This window comes from Gopherus flavomarginatus, chromosome 1 (genome assembly GCF_025201925.1).
Source record: "Gopherus flavomarginatus isolate rGopFla2 chromosome 1, rGopFla2.mat.asm, whole genome shotgun sequence".
Classification (NCBI taxonomy): Eukaryota; Metazoa; Chordata; order Testudines; family Testudinidae; genus Gopherus; species Gopherus flavomarginatus.
The window spans coordinates 317,474,173-317,500,024 of record NC_066617.1 but is presented as its reverse complement, the minus strand read 5'-3'; the positions used below and the strand labels follow the sequence as shown (position 1 = coordinate 317,500,024).

General features: G+C 37.5%; 1 protein-coding gene across 2 annotated transcripts in view; it reads left to right on the top strand.

Moving 5' to 3' along the window:
- Positions 1–24,967, top strand: part of COG6 (component of oligomeric golgi complex 6) — an 85,679-nt gene extending 60,712 nt beyond the window's left edge. The window contains exons 13-19 of one of the 2 annotated variants that reach the window (XM_050948676.1): positions 740–857; positions 10,288–10,419; positions 11,208–11,375; positions 15,625–15,732; positions 16,736–16,789; positions 20,179–20,258; positions 24,732–24,967. In XM_050948676.1, coding sequence (XP_050804633.1) covers positions 740–857; positions 10,288–10,419; positions 11,208–11,375; positions 15,625–15,732; positions 16,736–16,789; positions 20,179–20,258; positions 24,732–24,879 — 808 coding nt within the window. In that variant the 3' untranslated portion in view covers positions 24,880–24,967. The remainder of the gene's footprint in view (positions 1–739; positions 858–10,287; positions 10,420–11,207; positions 11,376–15,624; positions 15,733–16,735; positions 16,790–20,178; positions 20,259–24,731) is intronic. The other variant, XM_050948685.1, reaches the window with a different exon arrangement.
- Positions 24,968–25,852: the final 885 nt, after the last annotated feature.

Sequence of the window (25,852 nt, the reverse complement as noted above, 5' to 3'; positions counted from 1 at the left end):
AAAGTGTCATGGCATAATGGGTATAACACAGTTGTAGTAAAACTAATAAACTAATTTTACACTTCCAGTAGCCAAGCATGTACATTTTTAAAGTGTTATAGAGTACAATTTTGTGTGTGAAGAGACATATTTATCTGGAAAGTAGTGGAGATGAAATGACATTATCAACACATCTTTCTCGTTTGGATTTTATTCTCTATAGCAGAAATAAAGTTGAGTATTTTTTCCCCCACTTATTTAAAAAGACAGTAGCATATTGGATAGGTAAATATTTTTAGCCTATCTTGAAAAAATAAAATATTAGTTTCATTATGTACTATGTTTTGCTGTATAACTGAAAATTTAGCATTTTCTCTTCCTTGTTGGCTTTAAATATTCAAACAAAAACTCATTAAGGCAAAACCTGAATTGGATGCTTAGGTAGTTTCCTTTTCAACAAAGCTGTAATTCCAATATTTTTTTAGTGGAATATATTACTTAATTTAAGTTATGCATATGTTATAGCTGAGATAGTATCTAATTGTTAATTATCTTGGCTAGAGGTGCTTGTTCTCACAAATCATCCTATCTTACAAATTATTATTAGAATTAGTTAATAGGGAAAGCTGTTTCCTATGACAGTTCACTCTGCATTTCCAACTTTTAGACTTGGTGTCATATTCTTGAACCTTGACTAAAATATCTGGATCTGTTTTATTTTTTTCTTGGATTTAACAAAATATTTTCTTTTTTTGTTCAGTGGTATTTTGGGCAACAGTGCAGCTACGTTGTTAACCACAATTGAAGAAATGCATTTATTAAGCAAAAAGATATTCTTCAATAGTCTGAGCCTACATGCAAGTAAACTAATGGAAAAGGTTTGTTTCAGAATTATAAGCTTTTCATATTTTAAAACAAATTCTCCAGTTTTTCCTTAATATAAGGAGACTATTGGAGTAAAAATTGTTGTTTACATTTTGATTCATTATCTTAAAATTGACATTTCATGTTTCCATGCACTCTGTAACACACAGTAAATTATTAACGTTATTGTCCCTACCAGTTGCCCACTTATAGATGTGTGTGCATTTCCGATCAGACTTTTTGTTAGCAGCTTCTGCAGGTCCACACCTGCGCACTATACACCCTCATGCTCCAGATCGAGGGTATATAGGTAGGGACAGACGCACCACCACTCCAGTTCCTTCTCAGCCACCTGTGTAGCTTGAGAGAGAGTGTTGCAGTGTCTGCTACCTAGAATAATAGAATATTAGGGTTGGAAGAGACCTCAGAAGGTCATGTAGTCCAATCCCCTGCTCAAAGCAGGACTAACAAGCTAGCTCCTTAGCTTGCCTATTTTCTTCTTTACTTTTTTAGTATTTTGTCCTTTTTTATTTAGCTTGTAGTTTTCTTCTCTCTTTTATAGCATAGGTTTGTACTTTCATGAGGATTCCCCCCCACATTTGTAGTCATGGCCTTCTCCCCCACAGCCTCTCTTTTGTTTGCAGCCTATCTTACATGGGTTATGCCCAAAACTATGAGCTTCAAACCATACCAGATCTGTCCCTGGTCCTTTCGCCTCAGCAAGGATCATTCCAGCTGCCTCAGAGTCCAGCATCCCATTGAATGTAAGGTCTGCTTTAGATTCAAAAGTAGAGCCAAAAAGATGAGGGAGGACAGATTGAAAGCTACTCCTTATGAATTGCTCCTTGAGACCTGAGGAATATACAATCCGTATCATCTCTGGTACTGCTCAACACATCCCATCCTGAGAAACAGTGCCCAGGATCACCAGTACTGACCATGTTTCTCTTCCATGAGATTCTCCAGGTGTTGGAAAGACCTGAATCCCCTCTACTACAAGTATCAGAGAGGCATCTGCTGCCGGTATCAACATGTATGCATGCACTGACATATCCTCCCGTACCTCTGCACCTTCACACACAAAGTCAGCCACCGGTATTGATGCAGATGCTAGTACTTACTCACTTGGCCTCCAATACTGACATGGCCACTAGTACCAACACCCCTAGCTCTTCCCTTGGATACAGGGGATGGCACTTCCTCTGACTTGGAAATTTCTGTTGAGGTGGTGGAATTCTTCCCATTCCAGCCTCCGTTCATGGCATATCAAGATGATGAGACTCTAAATACTAGTCATTGTCCAATCCACACTCCCTGGCAGCAGTACCTTGAGATTCCTTCCTCTTTGCCTATGCTCCTCCACAGTGTGTTTTTTGGAACCTGGGGATCCCTACAGTGACCAGTTCTATCGGATGTCCCCACATAAGAACCACCATTAAGATGAGTAGGCACCAGTAGATGGGACTCTCTTCCCTAGGGAGACTCTTTGGAAGAACAGGAGCTAAGGGCAGAGGAGGCGACACACCCTTCAAACAAATCCTCTTCCTCCCCAGATGAGATTGTTATGCCTCCTCCTGCATCCTATGCTAATAATTGCAACATCTTTCAGGAACTGATAAAGAGACTGGCTGAGACTTTGCAGATCCCTCAGAGGAGATACAGGAATCTCAACAATCGATGGTACATATCTTGCATATCTCTCCTCAAGGCAAGATAGCCCTGCTGCTAATGATGCCTTCTTGTTACCTGCCCATACTATTTTGCAAACACCAACTACTCTCTTACCTACATACAGGAGGGCTGACAAGCAGTACTGTGTGGTAGCCAAGCGCTCGGAGTAACTTTTTTCTCACCATACTCCAAATTTCCCAGATATTTACCTAATATCTGGAACAGTATTGAGTAATTAACAGCAGGTTCGCAGTGGCCAGTTGCTCACCAACCAGGGAGAAAAGGTGTCAGGAAAAATGTGTCTCAAGATGGCTTCAGAGGACTGCTCCCAAGTATACTGTATTAGCTAATCTTTTATAACTAACTTCTGCAAAACACATAAGTCATAATGACACCTACTGGATCATCACTTTTCTAACTTTCAATAAATTTTAATATCAGATTCAAGGTTTTCAAACCACCATGGTTTTTGGTCTCAGTTGTTTACTTGTCTTCCCCCTCCTCCACTCTGAGTAGCAGAAACTGCCAGCTAGATTTAACCTGGCTTCTGAAAGCCTGTCTCCAAATTAACCCTTAACTATGTGGTGTTCTATTTCATTAATTTAGAGTGGCTGAATGCACATTATATGGTTGCAATTAACTTGATCACATTCTGGGTATACACACCCCTCAAATCCATGGCAACAACTAGTTCAATTTTAAAACTGTAGGTTTTTCTTTGAGGTGTGTTTAAAGTCCACCTGGTGGCCATTCACCTACCAGCTGAAGATTTTTGTCTTTGTGACTCTGTGTCCCCATCCTCACTTCATCTCTAAATTCTCTGGAGACTTCGATATCCATCAAGGCAGTCAATTACCTGGTTTTTACCACAATTTCAGACTTCACAGGAAAAAGCCAGTCTTCATACCCTGGATGTGAGAGGAGACCTGGCATTCTATATTGACAGTACTGATCCATTTAGAGCCTCCCTTAGACTCTTTATCTTCTTCTTAGAAAGGATGACGGAAGCTCACATCTCCATTCAAAGACTATCTCTGAATGGGTATCAAGATATATCAGTTGATTTACTTTTGAGTTTCACCTTTATTTAGTGGATAACAAGCAAGCCCTATGGAAAGGGGCCTTAAAAGGACTAATATTTGGGGCTTTATTTTCATTCCTTGACAGATGAAACTGCCCACCATCTTACTGGCTAGTGTTTGATGAGTACTTTCTTCGTCATAGCCCTTATCTTCTCTTCGAGTGATTTCTGTAAAGGAGTCATAATCTTATGGTATAAAGTGCTTATATCACAAATTCAGAATTGTGTTACTACAGGATCAAGTCAGATAGAATATAGGCATAAATTATCAGTTTTCAGCAAGACAATGTTGAGTGGGTATCCCAAAGATAGGTTCTAGGATCGGTGGTATTAAATATACTTATCAGTGATGGGAAAATGAGTAAGGTGGCAAAACTTGTAAATGAAAAGATTGTTTCATTTAGTTAAGACTGGAGAAGGTTATCAGGAATTTGAGAAAAACTTAACAAAGCTAGGTGAATGGGCAGTAGGATGTTGATTGAAAATCAATATTGACCTATGCAAGATAATGCACATTAGAAGGAATAGCTTGTGCTATTCATACATCTTATTGGGTTCTATAATAACTGTAAACTCAGTTTAAAGACCTGGGCTGAATGAAGATCTCTGCTCAGTGGGCGGTGATAATAGTCCAAAAAGCAAACAAAATGTTAGTATGTGTAAATAGTGGGGTAGAAAATAGTACTGAAAATATTATAATTCCAATATATAAATCATTAGTGTTCCCTTAACTAAAATTTAACACAGTATTCTATGTATCTCATCTCAAAAAGTGATATAGCAGAAATAGAGGGGCATTGTGAGAGGCAAAGAAAATGCCAAGGAATATGAAAATACTTTCAAATGCAAGAGGACGGGCACTATTTACAGAGGAAATAAGGGTGTTATAACAGAGGTATACAAAATAATGAATGGCATAGGAAGTTCTACTATTATTGAGAATATAGTATAAAAACTCTACTCTCTCATGATACTACAATAAGATATTCAATAAACTTAAGTCTAAAAATTGATAAAATATTCATATGGTAATATATACAAATACAATATTTTTAAGGGTTAAAGGAATTATAAGTGTTAAATGGTTAATGGGGTTAAACCAACTGCTAAATGTCTCATGTGAGGAGGAACAAGTTATTCCATAATTGTCCCTACAGGGTGTTTTTCATATTCCTCTGAGGCATCTGGTTTGGTTTCCTGTTGTGATAATTGGGCACAGTAATTTACCCTAATTGTGGGCTCAACTGTATGTAAAGGTTCATAAGATATTTATGGGAAAAGACAAAGGGAGACAGACTGTATTAGTCCAAACAAAAAGGCCTACTGATATAACTTAAGAACTGTGTTAAGACCATGCTTGGTAAACAAGGAAAGTGTGGTCCAGAAATCAGTGAACCAAAATTGGCGTGTCAAACTGGGCCTAATTGGTGGACAAAATGTTGAGGGGGTGGAATATATTTCTCACCATTCCCTTTGTGGATCCTGAAAGAAAGAGACTTCAGGAGAGAAATTGGCTATTGGAGGGAGCGTCGCCACCATGGCTGTTTCTCCCACCATCTCCTGGGGCTCTGGGCCTTCGTCACCCATATCCTGAGAGATGTCCTGACCAAACTGGGCCAGAAAGAGGGACTCAGATGATATCACAATCTCTGTGCTCCAGCTGAATCCCAAACACCATCTGGAATGAAATGAGATGAGACTTTAACAGCAGCAGCAGCTCCAATCCATCTCAGCTAGCTGCTGCTTCTCTTTTCACCAAAAGGATGGATATTACCATCTTTGTTACTATGTGAGACCGTCAACGAGGAGGGGTTTCTTTCTAAAAATTCCAGCTAAAGGATAAGGGATGTTAAATGAAAGCCTTACCTAATTATTTAAATTTAAAATGCTCTAACTGGTTCCCTCCCCGCCCCCTGCCCTTTTTTTTTTTAATACGAAGTTAAAAGGTGTTTTAAGGGAGTGTTTGCCATGGCATTAAAGAGAGCCGAGGTCTCTGTATACCAAACTCTCTACCTTGTTTAACAATTTAATGTTGTACAGTGACTGGATAATGTTAACACCTTTGGCCCATATATTCCATTTAAATGAATACGACATGCATATCATACATGGACCACTGGTCTGATCCAGTGTAGCATTTCCTGTGATTCAAATCAATTCTACATTCATTTAAAAAAATGCAAAATTGATGACATAACTATATACTCAATATAATTTCCATAAAGTGCTTTGTTTAGTTGTAACTAATTTTCATTACCTCTGCAAAAGTTTAAAAATGCAGACAATCAGCTAAGCATTTATACTGGAGCCTTTTGTTGATTTTAAGTTAGTGGCAAATATCTTTTTTTTTTTTTTTTTTTTTTTAAATTTGGAGGAAATCACAGGATTATGTTTTTAATCATCCCTTTTTAATGTACTTCAAAACCGAAGTGTGTAGGGGAGCATCTCTGCCTTTTTACCAGTTCCTTGGACTGTGCTTATGTGCATGTATCAGCACACGGAAACTGTTTCTGAGAACATTGTGGTTTTCAGGGAAGATGATAGCACTAGACAGCAGTCTGTTGAGCTTACAGTATGCCATTTGCTAAGGATTCAGCGCACATCACCTGGCATGCCCACTTGAGAATATTTGTTTGTAAAAATAAAATGTGCTTATTGTTTTGTTGTTTCTAGATTGTTTAACAATTTCCTCTATTTCTTCATTATTCCTTGAATTAATTACTTTAAAGGAACTACTTACTATAAGATAAGTCTCTTTATTGTTACGCCTGTTTCAGAGGATATTGAATATCCATCAAGTATATAAATGAAATAAAATTAATTTATAAAGCAATTAAAAATCACTTTAAAAATGTTTTAGGAATACCAGTAAGTAATTACTAAACTTATTTTTTGTAATCCAAATGAACCCTTTTTTAATTTAGACTGTTTTTGTGTCAGAACTAGAAATAAATCTGATGTGGTTAAAATATAATTTTGATTATAATAGTCCCTTGATAGCTTAATTTATTTGTAGTTGTCAGGAAGTCTTAAACTATTTATCTGGAGATTTTAAATAAGTTGCTATTTAGATTCCTGGAACTGCTTTCTTTCTAAAGGACCTTTCAATTTTTGTTAGTTATTGTTCACATGCTGAATTCCAGATGATTAGACCATTTATTCCTGCCTGTGCTCTGTAAATTTGTCTTAAGGCTCTTTTACACCACTTGCTAATGCTGAATTGGAAATGTATTTTTGCTGTAGTGAGGGAAATAATGCAGAATGACTTCTAGATTAAACTGAAATGTCGAGTCTCACAATATGAATGCAGTGCTGTCTGCTTTGATAGATCTACATTCTATGTCTAGTAGTCTGTGGAAAGAAGAGAATCACATTTGAGCAATTCTTCATCTTGAGTACTGATGTGCCCCACATTATATTAGTAAGTAAAAAGTGTCACTAGTACATAGAGCTGCCAAAGTGTGTTTTTTCTCAAGATACCATGAGTTCAGGATTCTCGCTCTTTGGTCCTCATAAATTCAGTATAAGTTATGATGGAAAAGCCCTAGCTCTAAAGATTTTTGATCCTATGTAGCTGTAAACGGACCCTTTACCGCTCCGGGTACAAATTAGCTGGAGACCACTCTTTATCACACCAGTGCCTTTTTATTTCCCTGTCTTTTCCCGCCACCACCTATATACAGCTATATACAGTTCAGTATCAATCAGGTAGCCGCTGGGAGCAACAGGCCCTCACTTTCCTGTTCCTCCTCTTTCTCTTCCGCTTCCTTCCTGCTAGCTTTATAGGCCTTCCCCCCACCTCCCATCAAGCTCACAGGTGATTCTCTTTTAGCGCTTTAATCAGCCACACCCTGTAAGCTCCAATCACTTCCCCTTACTGGGAGCTGAGCTGGCAGGCTCTGAGCTAACGGGCTGGGTCAGTGCCTTTTGGCCAGCACCCTGTTACAGTGGCACATGTGGGCTTGTTCAAGAGCACTGCACTGGTGAGCATACTTCCAGTGTCTCTGAGACTCCAGTTCTGTGGTCAGCCAATAAAAGTTCCCATCAGGTTCAACCAACACAGTTTCAGTTTGTGCTGGAATCTTTTTTCTATTTCTTTCCTGCTTCTTTTCAGGCTTCTGATTTGGCTTCTCAGGAGCTGTAGTATTGTACATCGGTAACACATTTAAAAAAAAATAGGTATATCTCCATTATTATTATTATCTCCTAGAACTGGAAGGGACCCTGAAAGGTCATTGAGTCTAGCCCCCTGCCTTCACTAGCAGGACCAAGTGCTGATTTTGCCCCAGATCCCTAAGTGGCCCCCTCAAGGATTGAACTCTCAACCCTGGGTTTAGTAGGCCAATGTTCAAACCACTGAGCTAACTCTCCCCCCCCACAGATCCTCAGCTTGGTGCCTGAGGATAAGTAAATCTTGACCTGTGGCAAGTATAGGCACTGGGAAGTTGTCTTGATTCCCCAGACTAGGCTTGAAGCATTGACACCTATGGCAAAGTTTAGTAGCAAGGGATCTTCTCCGCAGTGCATCAGTAGTGTTGGTCTTTCCATCCCCACTCAATACCAAAGAATGCCTCCTAAGGACAAGAGTCTATACAGGAGCTCAGTGTCAGGGAATCTTTCCCATGCCACCTTGGCTTTTGTATGTCAGAGCCAACAGATTGATTGAGCAACAAGGACTTTCCCAGCATCTCCTGGGTTCAGCGCGTTAGCACTGTCAGAATAATGTGTTGCCAGGGGACCTTTCTTGCACTTCCACAGGGTCCCTATCCTGAAGAAACTGTTCAGCATCTGTCTTCTCCATGCCTTCTTGAATTCAGTGTATCAGTGCTGGTGGAACAGTTTAGAACCATAGTCAGAGTTATTCAGTCCCTATGTATCCTTCTTTATGCCTCTGCTCTGTGCAGGCAGATCAAAAGTCTAGCAATTTTGGATTCTTCCTCTGCTATTCTCGTGGTTTAGTACCAGAATAACATGACTGCTCAGAGCCCTCAGGATATCAGCATTAGAATCTCATGTGGCTCCAAGATTGTAGGTAGATAAGTGGTGTGGGTCAAGCACAATGTCATTAGCAGCTAGTTGGGATGTTTCTTGATGTCTCAAGACAGCATCAATATTTCTGGCCTGGTTAGCTCATGAGAGGTGCTTTGACTCTTCATTGCTCCCATATCTACAAGCCCTGTGGTAGACAATGCAGCCTTGTACTGGAACGCTTGTCTGGGACCTATCAGTGGAAACATGTGCTTGAATTTCTGTTTGGACACATTGCCCCTTGAATTTCAGATAACACTATTATACTTTTTAGTACAGTATATGTCTTCCCTTATCTATTAGGTCACTATCAAGATGCTGAAATTACTGAGTTCAAATAAATGACTCTAAAGTTTCAACATTACAGAGCAGACGTTTGGAATAAGTAAGAGCTCTGTATGTATGGCTCATCCTCAAACTCATTTTCCAGATTAGAGATTGAAATCTCTCCACTCAAACAGTGGGAAGCTCCAGAGCTACCTGCCAACATTGAGATGGAATTTGAATACAGAATTCCATTACCTCAATGGGTCTTGTAGTTTCCATGGCACACATCCAGTATAGAGGTCCTTAGACATATCATCTCCGAGTAGATGGCCCATGTCCTCTCCTGGTCTTTCCAAAGCCATCTACTAGAAAGGCTTGCATTTTTAAATGGAATAGTTTTGTGATGTGGTCTGAACTGGTCCACACTAATACCATTACTGGTGGTGGTCCCTTATCACCAGAAAAGTATTCTGTTAAAAGCTGTCAGAAAATCAAGATTAAATTGAAAGATGGATGAGTCCCGTGAATGTAGTTTAGGTTTCCATTAGTAAGTTCATAGAATCCCTATACATTTCATTATAATTTCAGTTGGAAAGCTAAAGTGGAAAAACATTTGGGTTATACTCTGTCAAGAAGAATGTGATCTAAATTTTCTGTTTGTTCAGTCTGTTACCAATAGCAGGTAGATATTCACAGTACCTTAAGTGTTTCCTAAATGTACAGATTATGAAAGCTTATGTACAAGATCCAAGGGAGAGGAGAATTGTTCTTTCTTAACCAGAATAGTCCCCCTTTTTGGTTCTGAATTTATTCAAGAAAGTTGTGTTATCTCAGCTTCTGTGGGGGATTTGTAGCGCTCTTATTGCAGAATTTTGTCCACTTGATAGCCTCTGTTCCTCTGATTACCTTTCTTCCCTGGAAACTGTACAAGGTATCTAAATTATTTGTCCATTATGAAGAGCTGTATAAATAGCATGATGGACTATTGACTCGCTTCCAGCACTCCGAACTTCAATAAAAGGACTTAAGAAGTTTATATTACTTTTCCTCTCCATTTTACAAGCCACTACAGATTTTAATTTTGCCAATTTCTGAAGCATTCATGAAGCACGTTGCTGAATACTAAGTTTAATGCTAGATATGACTGAGATGTTAGGGGAAGGTTGGTTTGTTTATTGTCAGTAAGTAATAAGTGATATTGTAACGCCGGGAGTCATAGGCAAGTATATTTTAGAACAAGTTATAGATCTGTCCAGTGTCAAAATATTGAACTCCATCTCTGCTTGACTGTGTGTGACATTACCGGTAGCTGATTGGTACCTAGTAACATGGATACATACTGCTTATTATTTCCTGTGAATATAACACAAGTAGGGAATAAATTATCTGTTGTCTAGGTTGAACTCCCACCACCGGATCTTGGCCCAAGCTCTGCACTGAATCAAACACTCACATTGCTACGTGAGGTTCTGGCATCCCATGACTCATCTGTTGTGCCGTTGGATGCTCGTCAAGCTGACTTTGTACAGGTATAGTTTGTAGAGTTCATTTGAACACAGAGAAATATGCACATAATTTGGGCTCAATTTAAAAAATACTAAAGAGGCATGAATTTGGTTTGCCAGAAGCTGGGAATGGGTGACAGGGGATGGATCACTTGATGATTACCTGTTCTGTTCATTCCCTCTGGGGCACCTGGCATTGGCCACTGTTGGAAGACAGGATACCGCGCTAGATGACCTTTGGTCTGACCCAGTATGGCCATTCTTATGTTCGTATGGCTTTTGTCTGCAATTGTTTATAGACTTCCGCCCGCCCGCCCCCCCCCCTCCAATTTTAATACTGATAAGACTGTGGCTAATAAAATGGATAGTTATGACAGCATGGAATGTCCTATTACAATATCCACATTCTATTATCCTATTGATAGTTATTTTTTAAAAATTATATATACACGCTATGCCCATATGCTTGGTCCTGCCCCAGTGTGGGCGGATGGACTAGAAGACCTCTTGAGGCCACTCCCACTCTGTACATTTTTATGATTCTATGAACCACCAATCTTCTCTTCTGAGTTGCTCCATCTCCTGCTAGGGTAAAATTTGTTCCTTTCGGGTTCTTATACCACACTACTAGTCTAGTAGCTGATCACCGGCTGGTCAAGAGCTGTTTTTCACTAGATCTCAACAGGGGACCTCTCTTTTTTTTTAAATGTTGTTTTGGGAAATAAATAGATGATAAAGGCAAAATGGTCAGTACCCCACAAGTCTAAAGTCTCATGAAACATTTTTCCCTCTTGTTCATATTTCCCTTTTAGGTTCTGTCTTGTGTGCTAGATCCATTATTACAGCTATGCACTGTGTCTGCTAGTAATTTAGGCACAGCTGACATGGCAACCTTCATGGTAAATTCACTTTATATGATGAAGACTACCCTGGCTCTCTTTGAATTCACTGACAAACGTCTGGAAATGTTACAATTTCAGGTAAGCATCAACAATAAGTAGAAAGGTTATTGCATATTGTTTTATAGCTGTGAATAGCAGACATAACCAACATTTTCAAACATGGGTGCCTAAAGTTAGGCTTCTAAATCCGGATGCGGGCACCTAAATGAGGCATTATTTTCATAGGTGCTGAGCAGCCCCGCTTTCACTGAGATCAGTGATAGCTGAAAGTACATAGTATCTTTGAACATTTATACTTCTTTTATTTAGGCACCTAAATATTGATTTTAGGAGCCACGTTTCAGGCACCCAGGTTGGAAAATTTTGACCTATGGTTTTTTTATCTGAAAGTAAACCAATATAAGTGAAGGTATTTTTTATTCTAGTCACTCATTTTTTAAGACAAATGATCTGAGATAGTTAAAACAAATGGAAGTGTAAACACCAATATGCAACATCCCTAATGTTCTACTCCTGGGGGAATTCTGCACCACTGCATGCATGCATAATGCACCATGCATATTTTTAATTTTTTTGCAGAAAATAACTTTGCCAGAAAGTTGCTGCAGTTCCGCCTTTTGCTCACTTCCAGCCAGCTAGGGAAGAAAGGGAGCCTGCAGTAATTTCTTCACAGCACCTGTCAAGCCAATTCAGGAGACAGGGGCTATGGGGAGACAGACAGCGTGGGGCTGCCAGGGGGTCAGACAGGCTCATAAGGGCTAGTGGGGCAGGACAGACTGGGGCAGAGGCTGAATGGGACTGAAGGCTCAGGGCTACAGGGGAAAGGAAGGAGTGCAGGGCCACATGGGAGAAGGGAGGCGACTGAGTGGGGGCACAAAGATACATGGGACAGGGAGGGGATGGAGGGGGGATGTCTGAGGGGGGGTGGAGAGATGTGGACAGGGGGTGCAAGAACATGTGGTGCAGGAACACATGGGGACAGGGACATATGTGGCTGACTAAATGAGAGAGGCTAGGGGTCAGCCAGGGTCTGCATGAAGGAAGCTCCCTAGCAATCCCTCCCTGTCCCCCCCCCCCCCCAAATACCCATTTCTTACTTCTCTTACCCATACCCACTAACCCTCCAAATTCACACCCAGGCTCCTTCCCAGCAATTTGCTTCCCTCTCCCTCTGCTCTTCAGTTGCCTCTGACTCCCTCAAGCCTTTCCACTGCTTTTGAGGGGTGCAGGTAATACGGTTCTGTATTGTAGTTAAATGAATTATTACTAAGGCCTGGTCTACACTTGGGGCCGGGGGGGAGGATTGATATAATTTACGCAATTTCAGCTATGTGAATAACACAGCTGAAATAGATGTACTTAGATCTACTTACTGTGGTGTCTTCACTGTGGTAAGTCAACAGCTGACGCTTCCCCTTGACTCCACCTGCACCTCTCGCTCCGGTGGAGTACCAGAGTCAACGGGAGATCCCTTGGCAGTCAATTTATCGCATCTAGACTAGATGCGATAAATCGACCCCCGGCAGATCAATCGCTGCCTGTCAATCCAGTGGGTAATGTAATCAAGCCCTAAGAGTTCTGTATTAATATGCCTACTAAGGAATCTATTTGTCAAAAAAAAAAAAAATGTCTGAATCTTTTTTGTTGTCTGTATTGTTAGACATATTTGCTGATGGGTATTTTGAAATAAATTACCAAAATTATTGAAACTGGTGTGATTATATTGTGATATTTTGACAAATAAAATATGCAGAATTTTAAAATATTGTGCACAGATTTTTAATTTTTTGATGCAGAATTTTTAACTTTTTGGCATACAGTTCCCCCAGGAGTAATGAATTAAGTATGATTATCAGCCAGTGAAATTTTTTGTATCTCTGTACCGTGACCATGGCTGGACATTGGACAGGGAGAACCAGGGCTCTGAGCTGGCACCAGGCGTTCTCTCTTTCAGGTGCTTGGCTGGCTGATTCTTGCTCACGTGCTCAGGATTTAACTGGTTGCCATATGTAGGGTCAGTTTTTCCCCAGGTCAGATTGGCAGTGACTTGAGGGGTTTTCATCATCTTCTGCAGCATATGGATGTGGATCATTTGCCAGGACTATGTGAGTATAGCTCACTTAATCATTTCCCTGTGGGGGAAATTGGGCACTGGTGCACCTCAGTCCCTCCTATTCTGTGTCTGTGGTGTAAAATAGTCTAGTCTTCTGTAGGCTGTAATATTTTGATCTAATTTTGATTTTTTAGTTTAGTGAGCAGGTGCTGGTGGCCTGTGATATACAGGCAGTCAGACTAGACAATCTGGTGATCTTTTCTGGCCTTAAACTATGATTATGAATAATCAAATTCTCTTTCCCTGAACATGGGGATATATCCATGAGAGGATTAGATGTTAAGTTTTTTCCCCTAGTGCTTGTTTTTACGTAACATGCTAAAACAATATTTTACATATTGTAATATTTTAAAGTTAATAAGTAATGTTAACACTATCCACAGTTCACCAAGACATTAAAATATATGCTTTTTGGATAGTTAATTTTGGGGCATATTTGGCACAGTCCATCTTCAGATGTATAGATTACTTATGCCAGCAACTTTGCATTGCATCCCATGTGCTGATTTTGTTCTTTAAAGTGTTTCCCAACAGGAAACACAAGTACAAGGAGTTTCTCTGAACAAGTTTTTCATTAGTGACTCTCGTGTAATATTTCAGAGGGTTGTGGAGGTTATCTCTTACCCTTCTTTATTATCACCACTATGTCATTAGCAATAGAACCTCTGGCACTTGAAGCTGGCCATTTAACTAATACAAAAAATTCAGATTGTCTAAAACCAAACTACTAATGTGGTGTTTTTAAGATACTTCTGGAATCCATTTATTCTGCGATTCAAAATCTAGAGACTAGGTGGGAAACATTTGCTACTAACACAGATTCTGTAAACATTTCACAGAACTAAATTGGAAGGGATGTCTTGAGGTCATGCAAAAGAAGGTTACTGATTTTGAGACAGACTAATGTAGAACGGAAACATTTATTGGGGATATTCATCAAGAATAATTTACTGAATAGGAAAATCGAGACCTTTTGAAAATTATTGAAATCACCATATTGAAATAGTAGGCTTTCCTTAAAGGTCAGGAGGGAAAGATGTATTTTATAATATTCTAGTTTCCATACATTCATTAGAAAATGATGATTCTTCTCTTGAGATATCAAAGTTTTGTAGGATACCTAATAAAGGTTCTGTATCTGCTATATCTATTAAATTAAATTGGACTCTTCATGCTATAATAGAAGTTCTTGTTTCTTATGTAGACCAGGAGAGCAATAAAGAAAATGAAGGATTATGTATTAAAAATATATTTCTTCACATCTTTGTAAGGCCACTCAAACCTGAAGAAGAAAATTGCTGCTCCTTTGGGTTGAATTGACTGGATTTGGGTTCTTTGTTTTTAATCTCTAGCAAAGTTGTAGTTGTACAAAAATTGTTAAATGATTTTATGAATATATGGCATTTTTGATGTCTCAGAGGTAATAAGGGAGCTTTTTCTGAAGATGATAAAAGCAGAGCTGACAGTTGTACAGCTCTTCATTGCCTAATTTTTGAATAGGTGCTTGTAGCTAACTTTCTCTTTCTTTAAAATAAATTAAATTATGCCTTTTGAATCCTGTATTGATTGCCTAACATGGTTTAAGTTTCAATTTTATTCTCTTCATGAAATCTTAATGGTTTCATTTTATTTTTTGTTTGATCTTGTCTTGCACTCTTCAGCATTTTCAACGAGAATTTGATTATTTCTTTCATATAGTTGCAATGCATTATATCATTCTAGTTTTGATATTTTACTAAAACTTTTTGAAGTTTTAATTTTAAAGCATTAGTATTTGTCTTTTATGACTATGGATTTTTCAGATTTGAGCATTTAGGCCACAGTATTACAATGTGGGCAGACCCATGTGTCCAAGTCAAGCCCCGCTGAAGTTAGTGGGGTTTCATCTGTGCACAGGGTCTGCTTGTGTGGAGCTCACTGCAGGATTGAGACCTCAGCTTTTGTCAAAACATCTTGCTTCACTGAGTTCCCTGGTAATGAAAAATAATCAAGATCCAAATTGGCTTTGCAAATTAAATCTTTTAAAAGGTATAAACCACATTGTCACTTTTTATTCTTGATTTTCTGTAGTGCATGAGATTTGAGTTCTTAGGTGCTGATTCTCCTTTTATTCTGAGTTGATTTTCTGGATGACTACTAAACTGTCACTTTGTAATTTAAGAACAACTTTTATTTAATGTTTCTTTTAAGTATTTCTTCCCCTTCAAATTTCAGATTGAAGCACACTTGGATACGCTAATAAATGAACAAGCGTCCTGTGTGTTAACTAGAACCGGTCTAAGTTGCATATACAAATCTGTGCAGCAGCACAAACCAGAGCAAGTAAGAATTTACTTTTTCAGCAGCCAATGGAGTACTTTGTTTTGCCTGAAACTGTTGAAAAGCTATCTGTTTTCTGTTGTGCCTATCCTAACTTCAAAACGGTCAGAACTAGTGTGACAAAATTAAGTTTTTACTATCTCTTGAAAACCTGCAATCTTAGCTCCTGTCCACTCATCTTTTTATGTAGCTTATTTGTTATACTACAGGTATTATTAAGTTCCTTTTTCTCTTCAGCTAGATTTTTGTCCTATGTCTTCTAACTTCAGTGAACTCAAAATTCTCCGAATAGGTTCTCATGATTAAAGGTGATAAATTAAGCATGTGTGTTGGAGAGAGGGTAGTGTATTGTTCTGTAGAGGAGGATACCTAGATTTAGGGTTCTTGTTTCCTAAACCAGTAGAGAGATTGCTCGTGTGTGTGTGTGTGTGTGTGTGTGTGTGTGAATGCCCCAACATCAACTAGACTCGATGACCTTGCGTTCCAGTCCTAGAGTCTATGAATCTATAATGGGGAAATAATGTTAAACAAGCATTTTTAAACGTGGCAATCCACATTAAGATGCTAAATTTGATTGTTTGGTCAACAGAGACCAATTCCTATTCTAAGTCTATTTTCAAACTCTGTTCTAGATTATACTGATTCCATGAAACAATTTATAATCCAGCAAAATGGTGGAGACTGTAGTGATGTCTGTGGTAATGAAAAGGGAGGAGGAGGTGGTTCGGAGGACAGATGAGGAGCTCAGTTTTAGTTATTTTCAATTTAAAGAAGTGATAGGAAATGATAAATGGCCTGTTTTAGTGAATGTATTACTTAATATTATTACTGTTTTCCTGTACCTACAGGTGTAGTTGTTGACAGTCATAACAGGTAGTCAGACATGGTCCCTGCCCCAAAGAGTTTACAATCTAGTGTTGGATTACAATAAAATCTTAATCTAGGATTATTTTCACATTATATCCACTTGTTTAAAAGGCTGCTTTATTTGATTACCTATTTTTAGGGGTCCCTGGCAAATTTGCCTAGCTTGGATTCAGTGTCACTGAAGGCTGCAATGGTGAGGTTTTTGCAATTTCATGTTGAGCTGTGGTGTTGCTATGACTTTTAAAGGAATACTGTCCAAGTTATAAGACAAAAATATTTATCTAAAATCTGTTTTGTTTTTGGAGTTTAATATTTGTATTTCTTCTATAAACATTTTTCAATCCATTCAACAAAGTATAAGAGGTAAATAAAGTTCTAAAAACCATGCACAATATACTGAATTAAAGTTGCAGATAAGTACTATGACAGAAGGAACTTCTAATAGAATTAAGCCAAATTGTGCATTTGATTTTCATCCTGTGACCCTTTAACTATGTTTTTGTCTAGCTGTAGGTCTTAATAAATCAGTTATACTGTTTGGAAAAGAAAAATGAACATTTATCTTATTCAGAAATTTTTCAAGAATAAAATAGGGTATTTTGATACAGAGGTAATGTGTGTTATTGCAAAACTAATTCAAAGACTATAAGAATTCAAAATATTTTTCAGCTGTTTCCCATAGCAATCATGTCACAAAGAAATTTTGTAATTTTGTGTTGGCTCATAACTAGGGCTATCAATTAATCGCAGTTAACTCACATGATTAACTCAAAAATTAATTGCAATTAATCACATTTTAATTGGACTGTTAAATAATAGAATACCAATTGAAATGTATTAAATATTTTTAGATGTTTTTCTACATTTTCAAATAAATTGATTTCAATTACAACACAGAATACAAAGTATACAGTGCTCACTTTATATTATTTTTATTACAAATATTTGCAATGTAAAAATGATAAAAAATAGTATTTTTCAATTCACCTCATACAAGTACTGTAATGCAATTTACAAATGTAGATTTTTTGTTACATAACTGCACTCAAAAACAAAAGATTGTAAAACTTTAGAGCCCCAAGTCCACTCAGTCCTACTTCTTGTTCAGCCAATCACTCAGAACAACAAGTTTGTATACATTTACAGGAGGTAATGCTGCCCACTTCTTATTTACTATGTAACCAGAAAGTGAGAACAGGCTTTCATATGACATGTTTGTAGCCAGTATTGCAAGGTATTTATGTGCCACATATGCTAAACATTTGTATGCCCCTTCATGCTTCAGACATCATTCCAGAGGACATGCTTCCATGCTGATGACCCTCGTTTTAAAAAAAATTGTTAATTATATTTGTGACTGAACTGCTTGGGAGAGAATTTCATGTCTCCTGCTCTGTTTTACCCGCATTCTGCCATAATATTTGATATTATAGCAGTCTTGGATGATTACGCAGCACATGTTGTTCATTTTAAGAATGCTTTCACTGCAGATTTGACAAAACACAAAGAAGGTACCAATGTGAGATTTCTAAAGATGGACACAGCACTCGACCCAAGATTTAAGAATCTGAAGCCTCTTCCAAAATCTGAGAGGGAAGAGGTGTGGAACATGCTTTCAGAAGAGTCAAGAGCAGCAGTCTGATGCGGTAACTTCAGAACCCGAACCACCAAAAAAGAAAATCAACCTTCTGCTTGTGGCATCTGATTCAGATAATGAAAATAAACATGCATTGGTCCACACCACTTTGGATCATTATCGAGCAGAACCTGTCATCGGCATGGACGCATGTCTTCTGGAATGGTGTTTGAAGCCTGAAGGGACATATGAATCTTTAGTGCATCTGGCACATAAATGTCTTATGATGCCAGTTACAACAGTGCCATGTGAACACCTGTTCTTACTTTCAGGTGATGTAAACAAGACGTGGGCAGCATTATCTCCTGCAAATGTAAACAAACTTGTTTGAGCGATTGGCTGAACAAGAAGTAGGACTGAATGAACTTGTAGGTTCTGAAGTTTTTAAATTGTTTTATTTTTGAGTGCAGTTATTTTTTGTACATAATTCTACATTTTTAAGTTCAACTTTCATGACAAAGATTGCACTACAGTCCTTGAGTAGGTGAATTGAAAAATACTATTTCTTTTGTTTTTTACAGTGCAAATATTTGTAATAAAAATATAAAGTGTGCACTGTTCACTTTATATTCTGTGTTGTAATTAAAATCAGTATATTTGAAAATGTAGAAAATATCCAAAAATATTTAAATAAATGGTGTTCTATTATTGTTTAACAGTGCGATTAATCGTGATTAATTTTTTTAATCACTTGACTGCCCTAGTCGTAACTTGTTGAACTACAGTAATCTTGCATCACATAATAGAAGCCATCACACTCTTTTTGAAACACTCATATTGAAATTTAAAAATCCAATAAATTGTGTTTTGGAATATTTTCATTGTTTCTAATAGTGGGCCTTTGATCTACTGAAGTAGTTCAAATATAAAATTATTTGTGAACTGGTGGGAAGACTATCAAGTTTCTAAGTCTTGAGAAACAAAATTTTGCTTACAATAATGTTACACTGTGAAACATTTTGAATTGCTGAGAGCAAATATTAATTCTAATGAGTTCTAATCACTGGGATTTCTTTTGCCTGAGTGCTTTGAAATACAGGAATTATAGTTATAAATGATAGGGAAAAGTAAAGCTTTCATTTTATGCAAGTAGTTCGGTGAAGCTCAAAAGTTAGGTACTGAGCGTATTTTGCAGTTGATTTTTGGTTTTGGGTGGTGGTAAGTTTCATTACACTGTAGATTTAAAAACAAATGATCAGTTAATGCTTTTCATCTTAAACAGCATGCAAAAGTTAAATGACACAGATGCAATCTCACAGTTCAACAGCTAGCTATAAATGAACTGTCAATCTTCTCGGTAAACCTTTAAAGTACAGTTCGCTGAAAAGGTGACTATCTATGCAACTGGCATTTTAGAGTTCCACAGCTACTTGGATTCAGTGATTTCCATATGAAACTTGCTGAGTTCATAAGTGAAAAAAGAATTTTTTTCCCTGAGTTCTAACCTTAAAAAACTCAAACGGGGTTGTGTAGGACATGCTGCATGTTTTGATTCATGCATTGTAGCTATTAATAAAGATTCTGCAGACTAAAATGTGCCCTCAGTTATGTCTGCATAGCCCTTTTTTTTCCCTCAGATTGTGCTGTTAATTAACACCAGTGCAACTCAGTTGTGTTCAGTGGGATTGGAAAAGTGTTTCTGCAAATGTACCATAGTTAATAATGTTGTTGGCTAATTAGCAAGAAAAAAAAATCAGTTCATTCTCTCATAGCTGTGTTGTATCTGTAGGGCTAATACAACTAACGTGTGTGTGTGTGTGTGTGTGTGTGTGAGAGAGAGAGAGAGAGCTAATTGGCTGAGTATTAAAACGGCACCTTCTTATAGTCACTTTTCAGAGGAGGACTGTATTTTTAGAGGAAATTTGCATGTAGAGGTCTGTATCATGTTCTTGGTGCTTTGGTGTGGAGTACGTTGTCAAGCTCTTACTTTTTATTACTTCTTCTAGGTTCAGTTTGATCGTTACCTGTCTGCTCCTGATAATCTGTTAATGCCACAACTCAACTTTCTTTTAAGTGCTACTGTGAAGTAAGTGTTTTGAGTGAATTCCTTTGTTCTGTACTTTTGCACATTGAAAAGGTACAGACTTGAGTGGAATATAGCAGAGTATGTTAGAAGTGGAATTATTCAATTGTAAATGCTATTCAGATATGCTTTTAGATTCTACTTTAATTTGTTTTGGTTGCACTTTCTTGAGAAAGTAGTTAGTAAGGGGTAATTCTATAACTTTCTAAAGTATCTACTCCAGAGTCCATGAATAATACACTGACATGACAAATACAGATTGGAAATAAGGCATACATTTTTTAATGGTGAGAGTAGTTAACCATTGGAACAATTTGTCAAGGGTTGTGATGGATTCTCCATCACTGACAATTTTTAAATCAAGATTGGATGATTTTTGTAAAAGATATGCTCTAGGTATTTTGGGGAAGTTCTATGGCCTATGTTATAGTGGAGGGCAGACTGGATTATCACAATGATCCCTTCTGGTTTTGGCAAGCCTATGAATCACAGTAATCTATTTAGAACATATTCCCTGTATCATTATTGGTTTCTCATCTCTGTTGGAAATTGTTTGTTGTTTTATAAGCCTTCCAAAGATATATGAAATATGTAATTCCCCATAGAACATTTTTATTTTATTCCAATTTCTATATCTACTTTATAGAATCCTACAGCTTTGTTGCACTGTACTGTAGAATATTGATATTCCTGTCCCATTTAATGTGGTGCTGCAGTTATTTTTTTGCAGAATTTTGTGACTTCTACTTTGAAGTATTAAAGTGAGGATTTTATTTTGTATCTCTCCTCTTGTTTTCATGAATATATTTTAAAATATGACAAATACGGGAATACTCAACCTTAAGGCTAGAATATGCCAAGAATTTCTTTCCAATTAAATGTGAAGTTCACGAAGACATTGTATAACACTTGCGTTCAAAAAATTAGATATGCTACAGTGATCAAAAGGTCTCTTGCCACTATTTTTGGCACTTTGTGAAAATTACACTGATTATATAGTATCATATGAAAAACTGTTAATATGACATTAAATTTATTATTTTAATACTACAGAAGTCAGCAGTATCAGCAATGTTAACTGTCCATTTGTATGTATTCATTACACAGGATACTGTCTTGTCACTAAAGTGGTTGTATATATGACTGAAAAAATATTTTTGCCACCATAAAATTTAAGAACCATTAGCATTTCCCTCTCCTGCTTCCTTGCTGCTATCAGTGTTGGTGAAGCCTGCTGATTAGTGCTCGCTCTTCCTTGTTTGGTATCACAGGAGTTCTGCCTGCCTGATGTGTTTTTTTAAGAGACCTGGCATGTGGCAATGCAAGCTAAGGTGCCTCCGTTTTACAGAGTGACCACCTCTAAGGGTGGTAAAGTATTTCAGTCTCTATGCACATCAGCTCAATGGCCTTTTTATTAGAGGCTAAGTAACAAAAATAATAGGATGCTTTAGTACAGCCTAATTGTGTGTGCAGTTCCCAATGAGTCAGCAGCAGTTTTCACTACTCACCACCTGCTTGGCCTGTATTTGGAGAGGGCCAAAAAGGAGGCAGGCTGAGGTCACACAGACTTATAAATATAGGTGCCCTCTCATGGGATCCCAGTTGACAGTTGGAATCTCCTGGAGAAACAAGGAGACTTAGGGGAAGTGCAGCGAGATGTTCTATCCACAGACATTCCTACTCTCTCTAGTCTCAGCTAGATTGCTCCTGCCATAGCTGTCACCCTCAGTTCCTGGAGAAAATTGTGTATGTTGGATAGAGTGCCTTACTTCCGCTCTGTGCAACAGAGGAATTTCATGATGGGAGCTGACACCAGAGTCAGAGGAACAGCACCACAGCACTGGCAGACAGGGTCAGGAGACAACCTCAGTGATCTCAGATTTCATATAGGCTGCCAAGCAGATCTCACTAGACATACATGTGGCACTCTTAAAATAATAATAATAATTGGAGATATACCTATCTCCTAGAACTGAACGGGACCTCAAAAGGTTATTGAGTCCAGCCCCCTGCCTTCACTAGCAGAAGATTTCTCTTGATAGAAAAGAGAGGATTGTGGAGCACAGCTAGCATAGCTGGACAGACCTGATGATGTCAGGGCATCAGGAAGACTGTACAGAGAATAGCTAATGTGGAAACTGGGTACAAAATACATGTATTTTTTAAAATTTATTGTTAATACAACAAATTATAGGGTAGTATACGAGACTCCAGATGTGTCTGTGCAAACACTAAGGCCTGGTCCACACTACACAGTTAAATCGATTTAAACAGCGTTAAATCGATTTAACTCTGTACCCGTCCACACTACAAGGCACTTTAAATCGATTTTAAGGGCTCTTAAAATTGATTTCTGTACTCCTCCCCAACGAGAGGAGTAACCCTAAAATCGATATTACTATATCGATTTAGGGTTAGTGTGGACGGAAATCGAAGTTATGGTCTCATTCCTTTAATGTAGCTACGCAGAGTGCACCGCTCCGGAAATCGACGGTAGCCTAGGACCATGGACGCACACCACCGAATTAATGTGCTCTAGTGTGGACGCATAAAATCGATTTTATAATATCGGTTTTATAAAACCGGTTTTAGTAGTTTCGATTTTATGCTGTAGTGTAGACGTAGCCTAAGTTGATGGCAAGCTGGGGTATAAATCTGCCCCACACCAGCATGCTGAATACTTGCTCTGTCCTGTAGGGAGCTGAGAGCTGATTGTTTGTCTCTATAAAGCACGACATGTGCTTGTAGCAAGAGATTAGCCATATTACAGATTCATTCTGATCATTTATTTGTAACATTTAAACGCTATAACCAGGAAAAATACTTATAGTGTATCCTGTTGTACTTGTTTCCAAATAAAGAGAATGCCTTTAATTGTTTGAAAGCTAGGTATTAATATTTTAATTATGGCTATAATAATATGGCTCCATTTTCGTTTGAGTAGGAAAACAGAAACTGAAAATTGAAATAAGATGCTTTTTTAGAAAATGCCGTTTGTATTGATAAAAATTGTATTATGTTATGACATCTGAAATCCGAATGACAAATGCACTACTGACACCAGTTGTTGAAAAGGCTCAACTGTTGATGCAGTTCATTACTTAATACAAATATTTTTGATAAACTGGTTTTCCATCAAATTATTTTAACTGAATATTATCTTATCTAGTTCAGTTTGCCAGCTCCAGATGAGTAGCTGCATAAAATATTTGCTTAAAAGATTTTCACACATCAGCAGTTTAACATTTTTAGGATGTGCTAAGAAGAGAGTTGGTATCTGTATACCCAGAAAATGTGAATGTATTCCTGTACTTGCAGGATTTCTGGATTTGCTATTGTCTGATCCATTTTCATGTATTGTAATAGTCAAGAAATTTAGGAAATCCAAAGGCCTGATTCTTAGTAGTGTATCAAAAGAAAATACAGTTTAATAATAATTTATTTCTGCTAATCCCATTTGCTACAAATCCTGTTGCTTAGTGTTCAAATATTTAAAAGCAGGACATTTTGTTGAAAAATAGTTGGAGACTTACAATCATACGTCTTGAGATTCTGTTAACTTCTCAAATCCCAGTAGTCCAGCTGACCTGGTGCCAAATTGAGACAAGGCATTATTGGGTATAAGTCTGCTGTCTTCTCTGGAGTTACTGCCTGTTGCACCAGATGTGAATATGACCCATGATCATCCTGATATCATTGAGAATTCCCAGTGTTTGTGAACCTACATAGCAGAAGTTACAATTACTGTACAGTTGATCTACATCTCGCTATGTACTGTAGATATGCATAATTATAGACAAGTTGCTATTGTAACTAAAGCAAACTGAATGTACAGGTAGAATGAAAAAAACCCACTAATTCATTGTTTAAAATGCTAAAAAAAATTTTGGAAATCAGAATGTTATGATTTTAGTCTCCAACTCTCCTACTTCCAGTAATGTTCATTTCTAGCCCTGACAATTAACAAGATGACAGAATTTTAATACTGTTTTTGGTCCAAAGTAAAATATAACACCACACTGGACAGAACTGGGAAACTTTCAATGCCTGCTCATATTTGAGCCATGTTGTGAGGTAGGATATCACAAGAGGAGGAACACATTTTGGTAGTAGATTCTTTTTATTTAAAAAAAATAGTAGCTGAGGAAAAACCGCTTGTTAGGATTAACATTCTATTAGTCGTCCCAGCAAATTGCAGGTAAAAAGATCATGTATGCAAATTAAATGCAGTTTATACCATTCTTTGCAATTTTTCATGTTGCAGAAATAAAGAGGCTTATTCCATGCTTATCAAAATCACATATGTGGTCTTGTGTGTACAGTACACAGACGCAAAAAAAGTTTGTGTCATAAACTCTAAGCTGATTATTTTCACTGTTGAAACAAAAAATCTTCCACATACATTGTGTTATAGATTTAATATCTTGATCGTAACTTTACTGTACACTGTGTTCACATGACTTTTTCGTTTTTTAGAGAGCAGATAATAAAACAGTCCACAGAACTGGTCTGCAGAGCCTACAGTGATATATATGCAGCTGTGATGAATCCAGCCAACGAGTATAAGGATCCGGAAACAATACTACACAGATCTCCTCATCAAGTTCAGTCACTTCTTTCATAAACTTATTTTCCAAATTATGTTGCAGAACACTTACTGTAATGTTACTTAACATTACATTCCCTCAATATTAAAGCCTTCAATATTTGCAGTCTGTTTTTATATTTTTGAATTTTGATTATAACCATACAGTTACCTTGAAGAGCAGTGATGGAGTTTTGTTTAATATGTCTAACAGAAGTCTGGCCATTTCTTTACACTTTGTGTTGAGTTCTTGCTATAGACAAGAACAAGAAAATAGAATATAGATTATTACTTTTAACTTATCCTTGGAAAGGAAATGAAGGATCATGACAACTTTTCTGGTCAGAAATGAAAAATTATAGTCTCTTACTTACTACACCTAATCCTTTGAATAAGTTGTTAAAACACTCTGTCTTCTGACATCATTCGTGAACTAGCCAATACTCTCTTAATTGCTGTTTCCTCGTTTTTTTCTTCCATTCTATTACTAGGTGCTTTATTCAATAGCCTATTGCAAGTACGCATATTGTTTGTATTGTCATAGCATCTAAGAGCACTAGTCATGGACCAAGACCCCATTGTGCTAGGTGCCGTATAAACACAGAACAAAAGAGTTTCCCTCCTAATAGTACATAATTTGGATATAGTTGGTATACTTCTGAATATCTAGAAGTAAATTCGGTTTACATCCTGTATGTCATTTCAAAATATTTGGCACTGTGGCATACTAAGATTCTTTAAAGCCCACTGTTTCATGTCTCTGGAACAAGGTAAAAAAAAATCAGTTTTGTTTATTGGTTCTGATGCTTTTCTTGATGCCACTGGGGCCCATACCAAAAAAATCTAAATTTAGAGAACAAATAATTAACTTGCAAACGTAAAGGAGAATTTAGAAGGTTAGTAACTTAACTGTGAATTATATTCTATTGTTAACGGGAAATAATGCAAACCTTTAGGCAGTTAAAAATGTGTAACGTATTTCCAGTAAGAACAGGAAATACAGTAGGTTCCA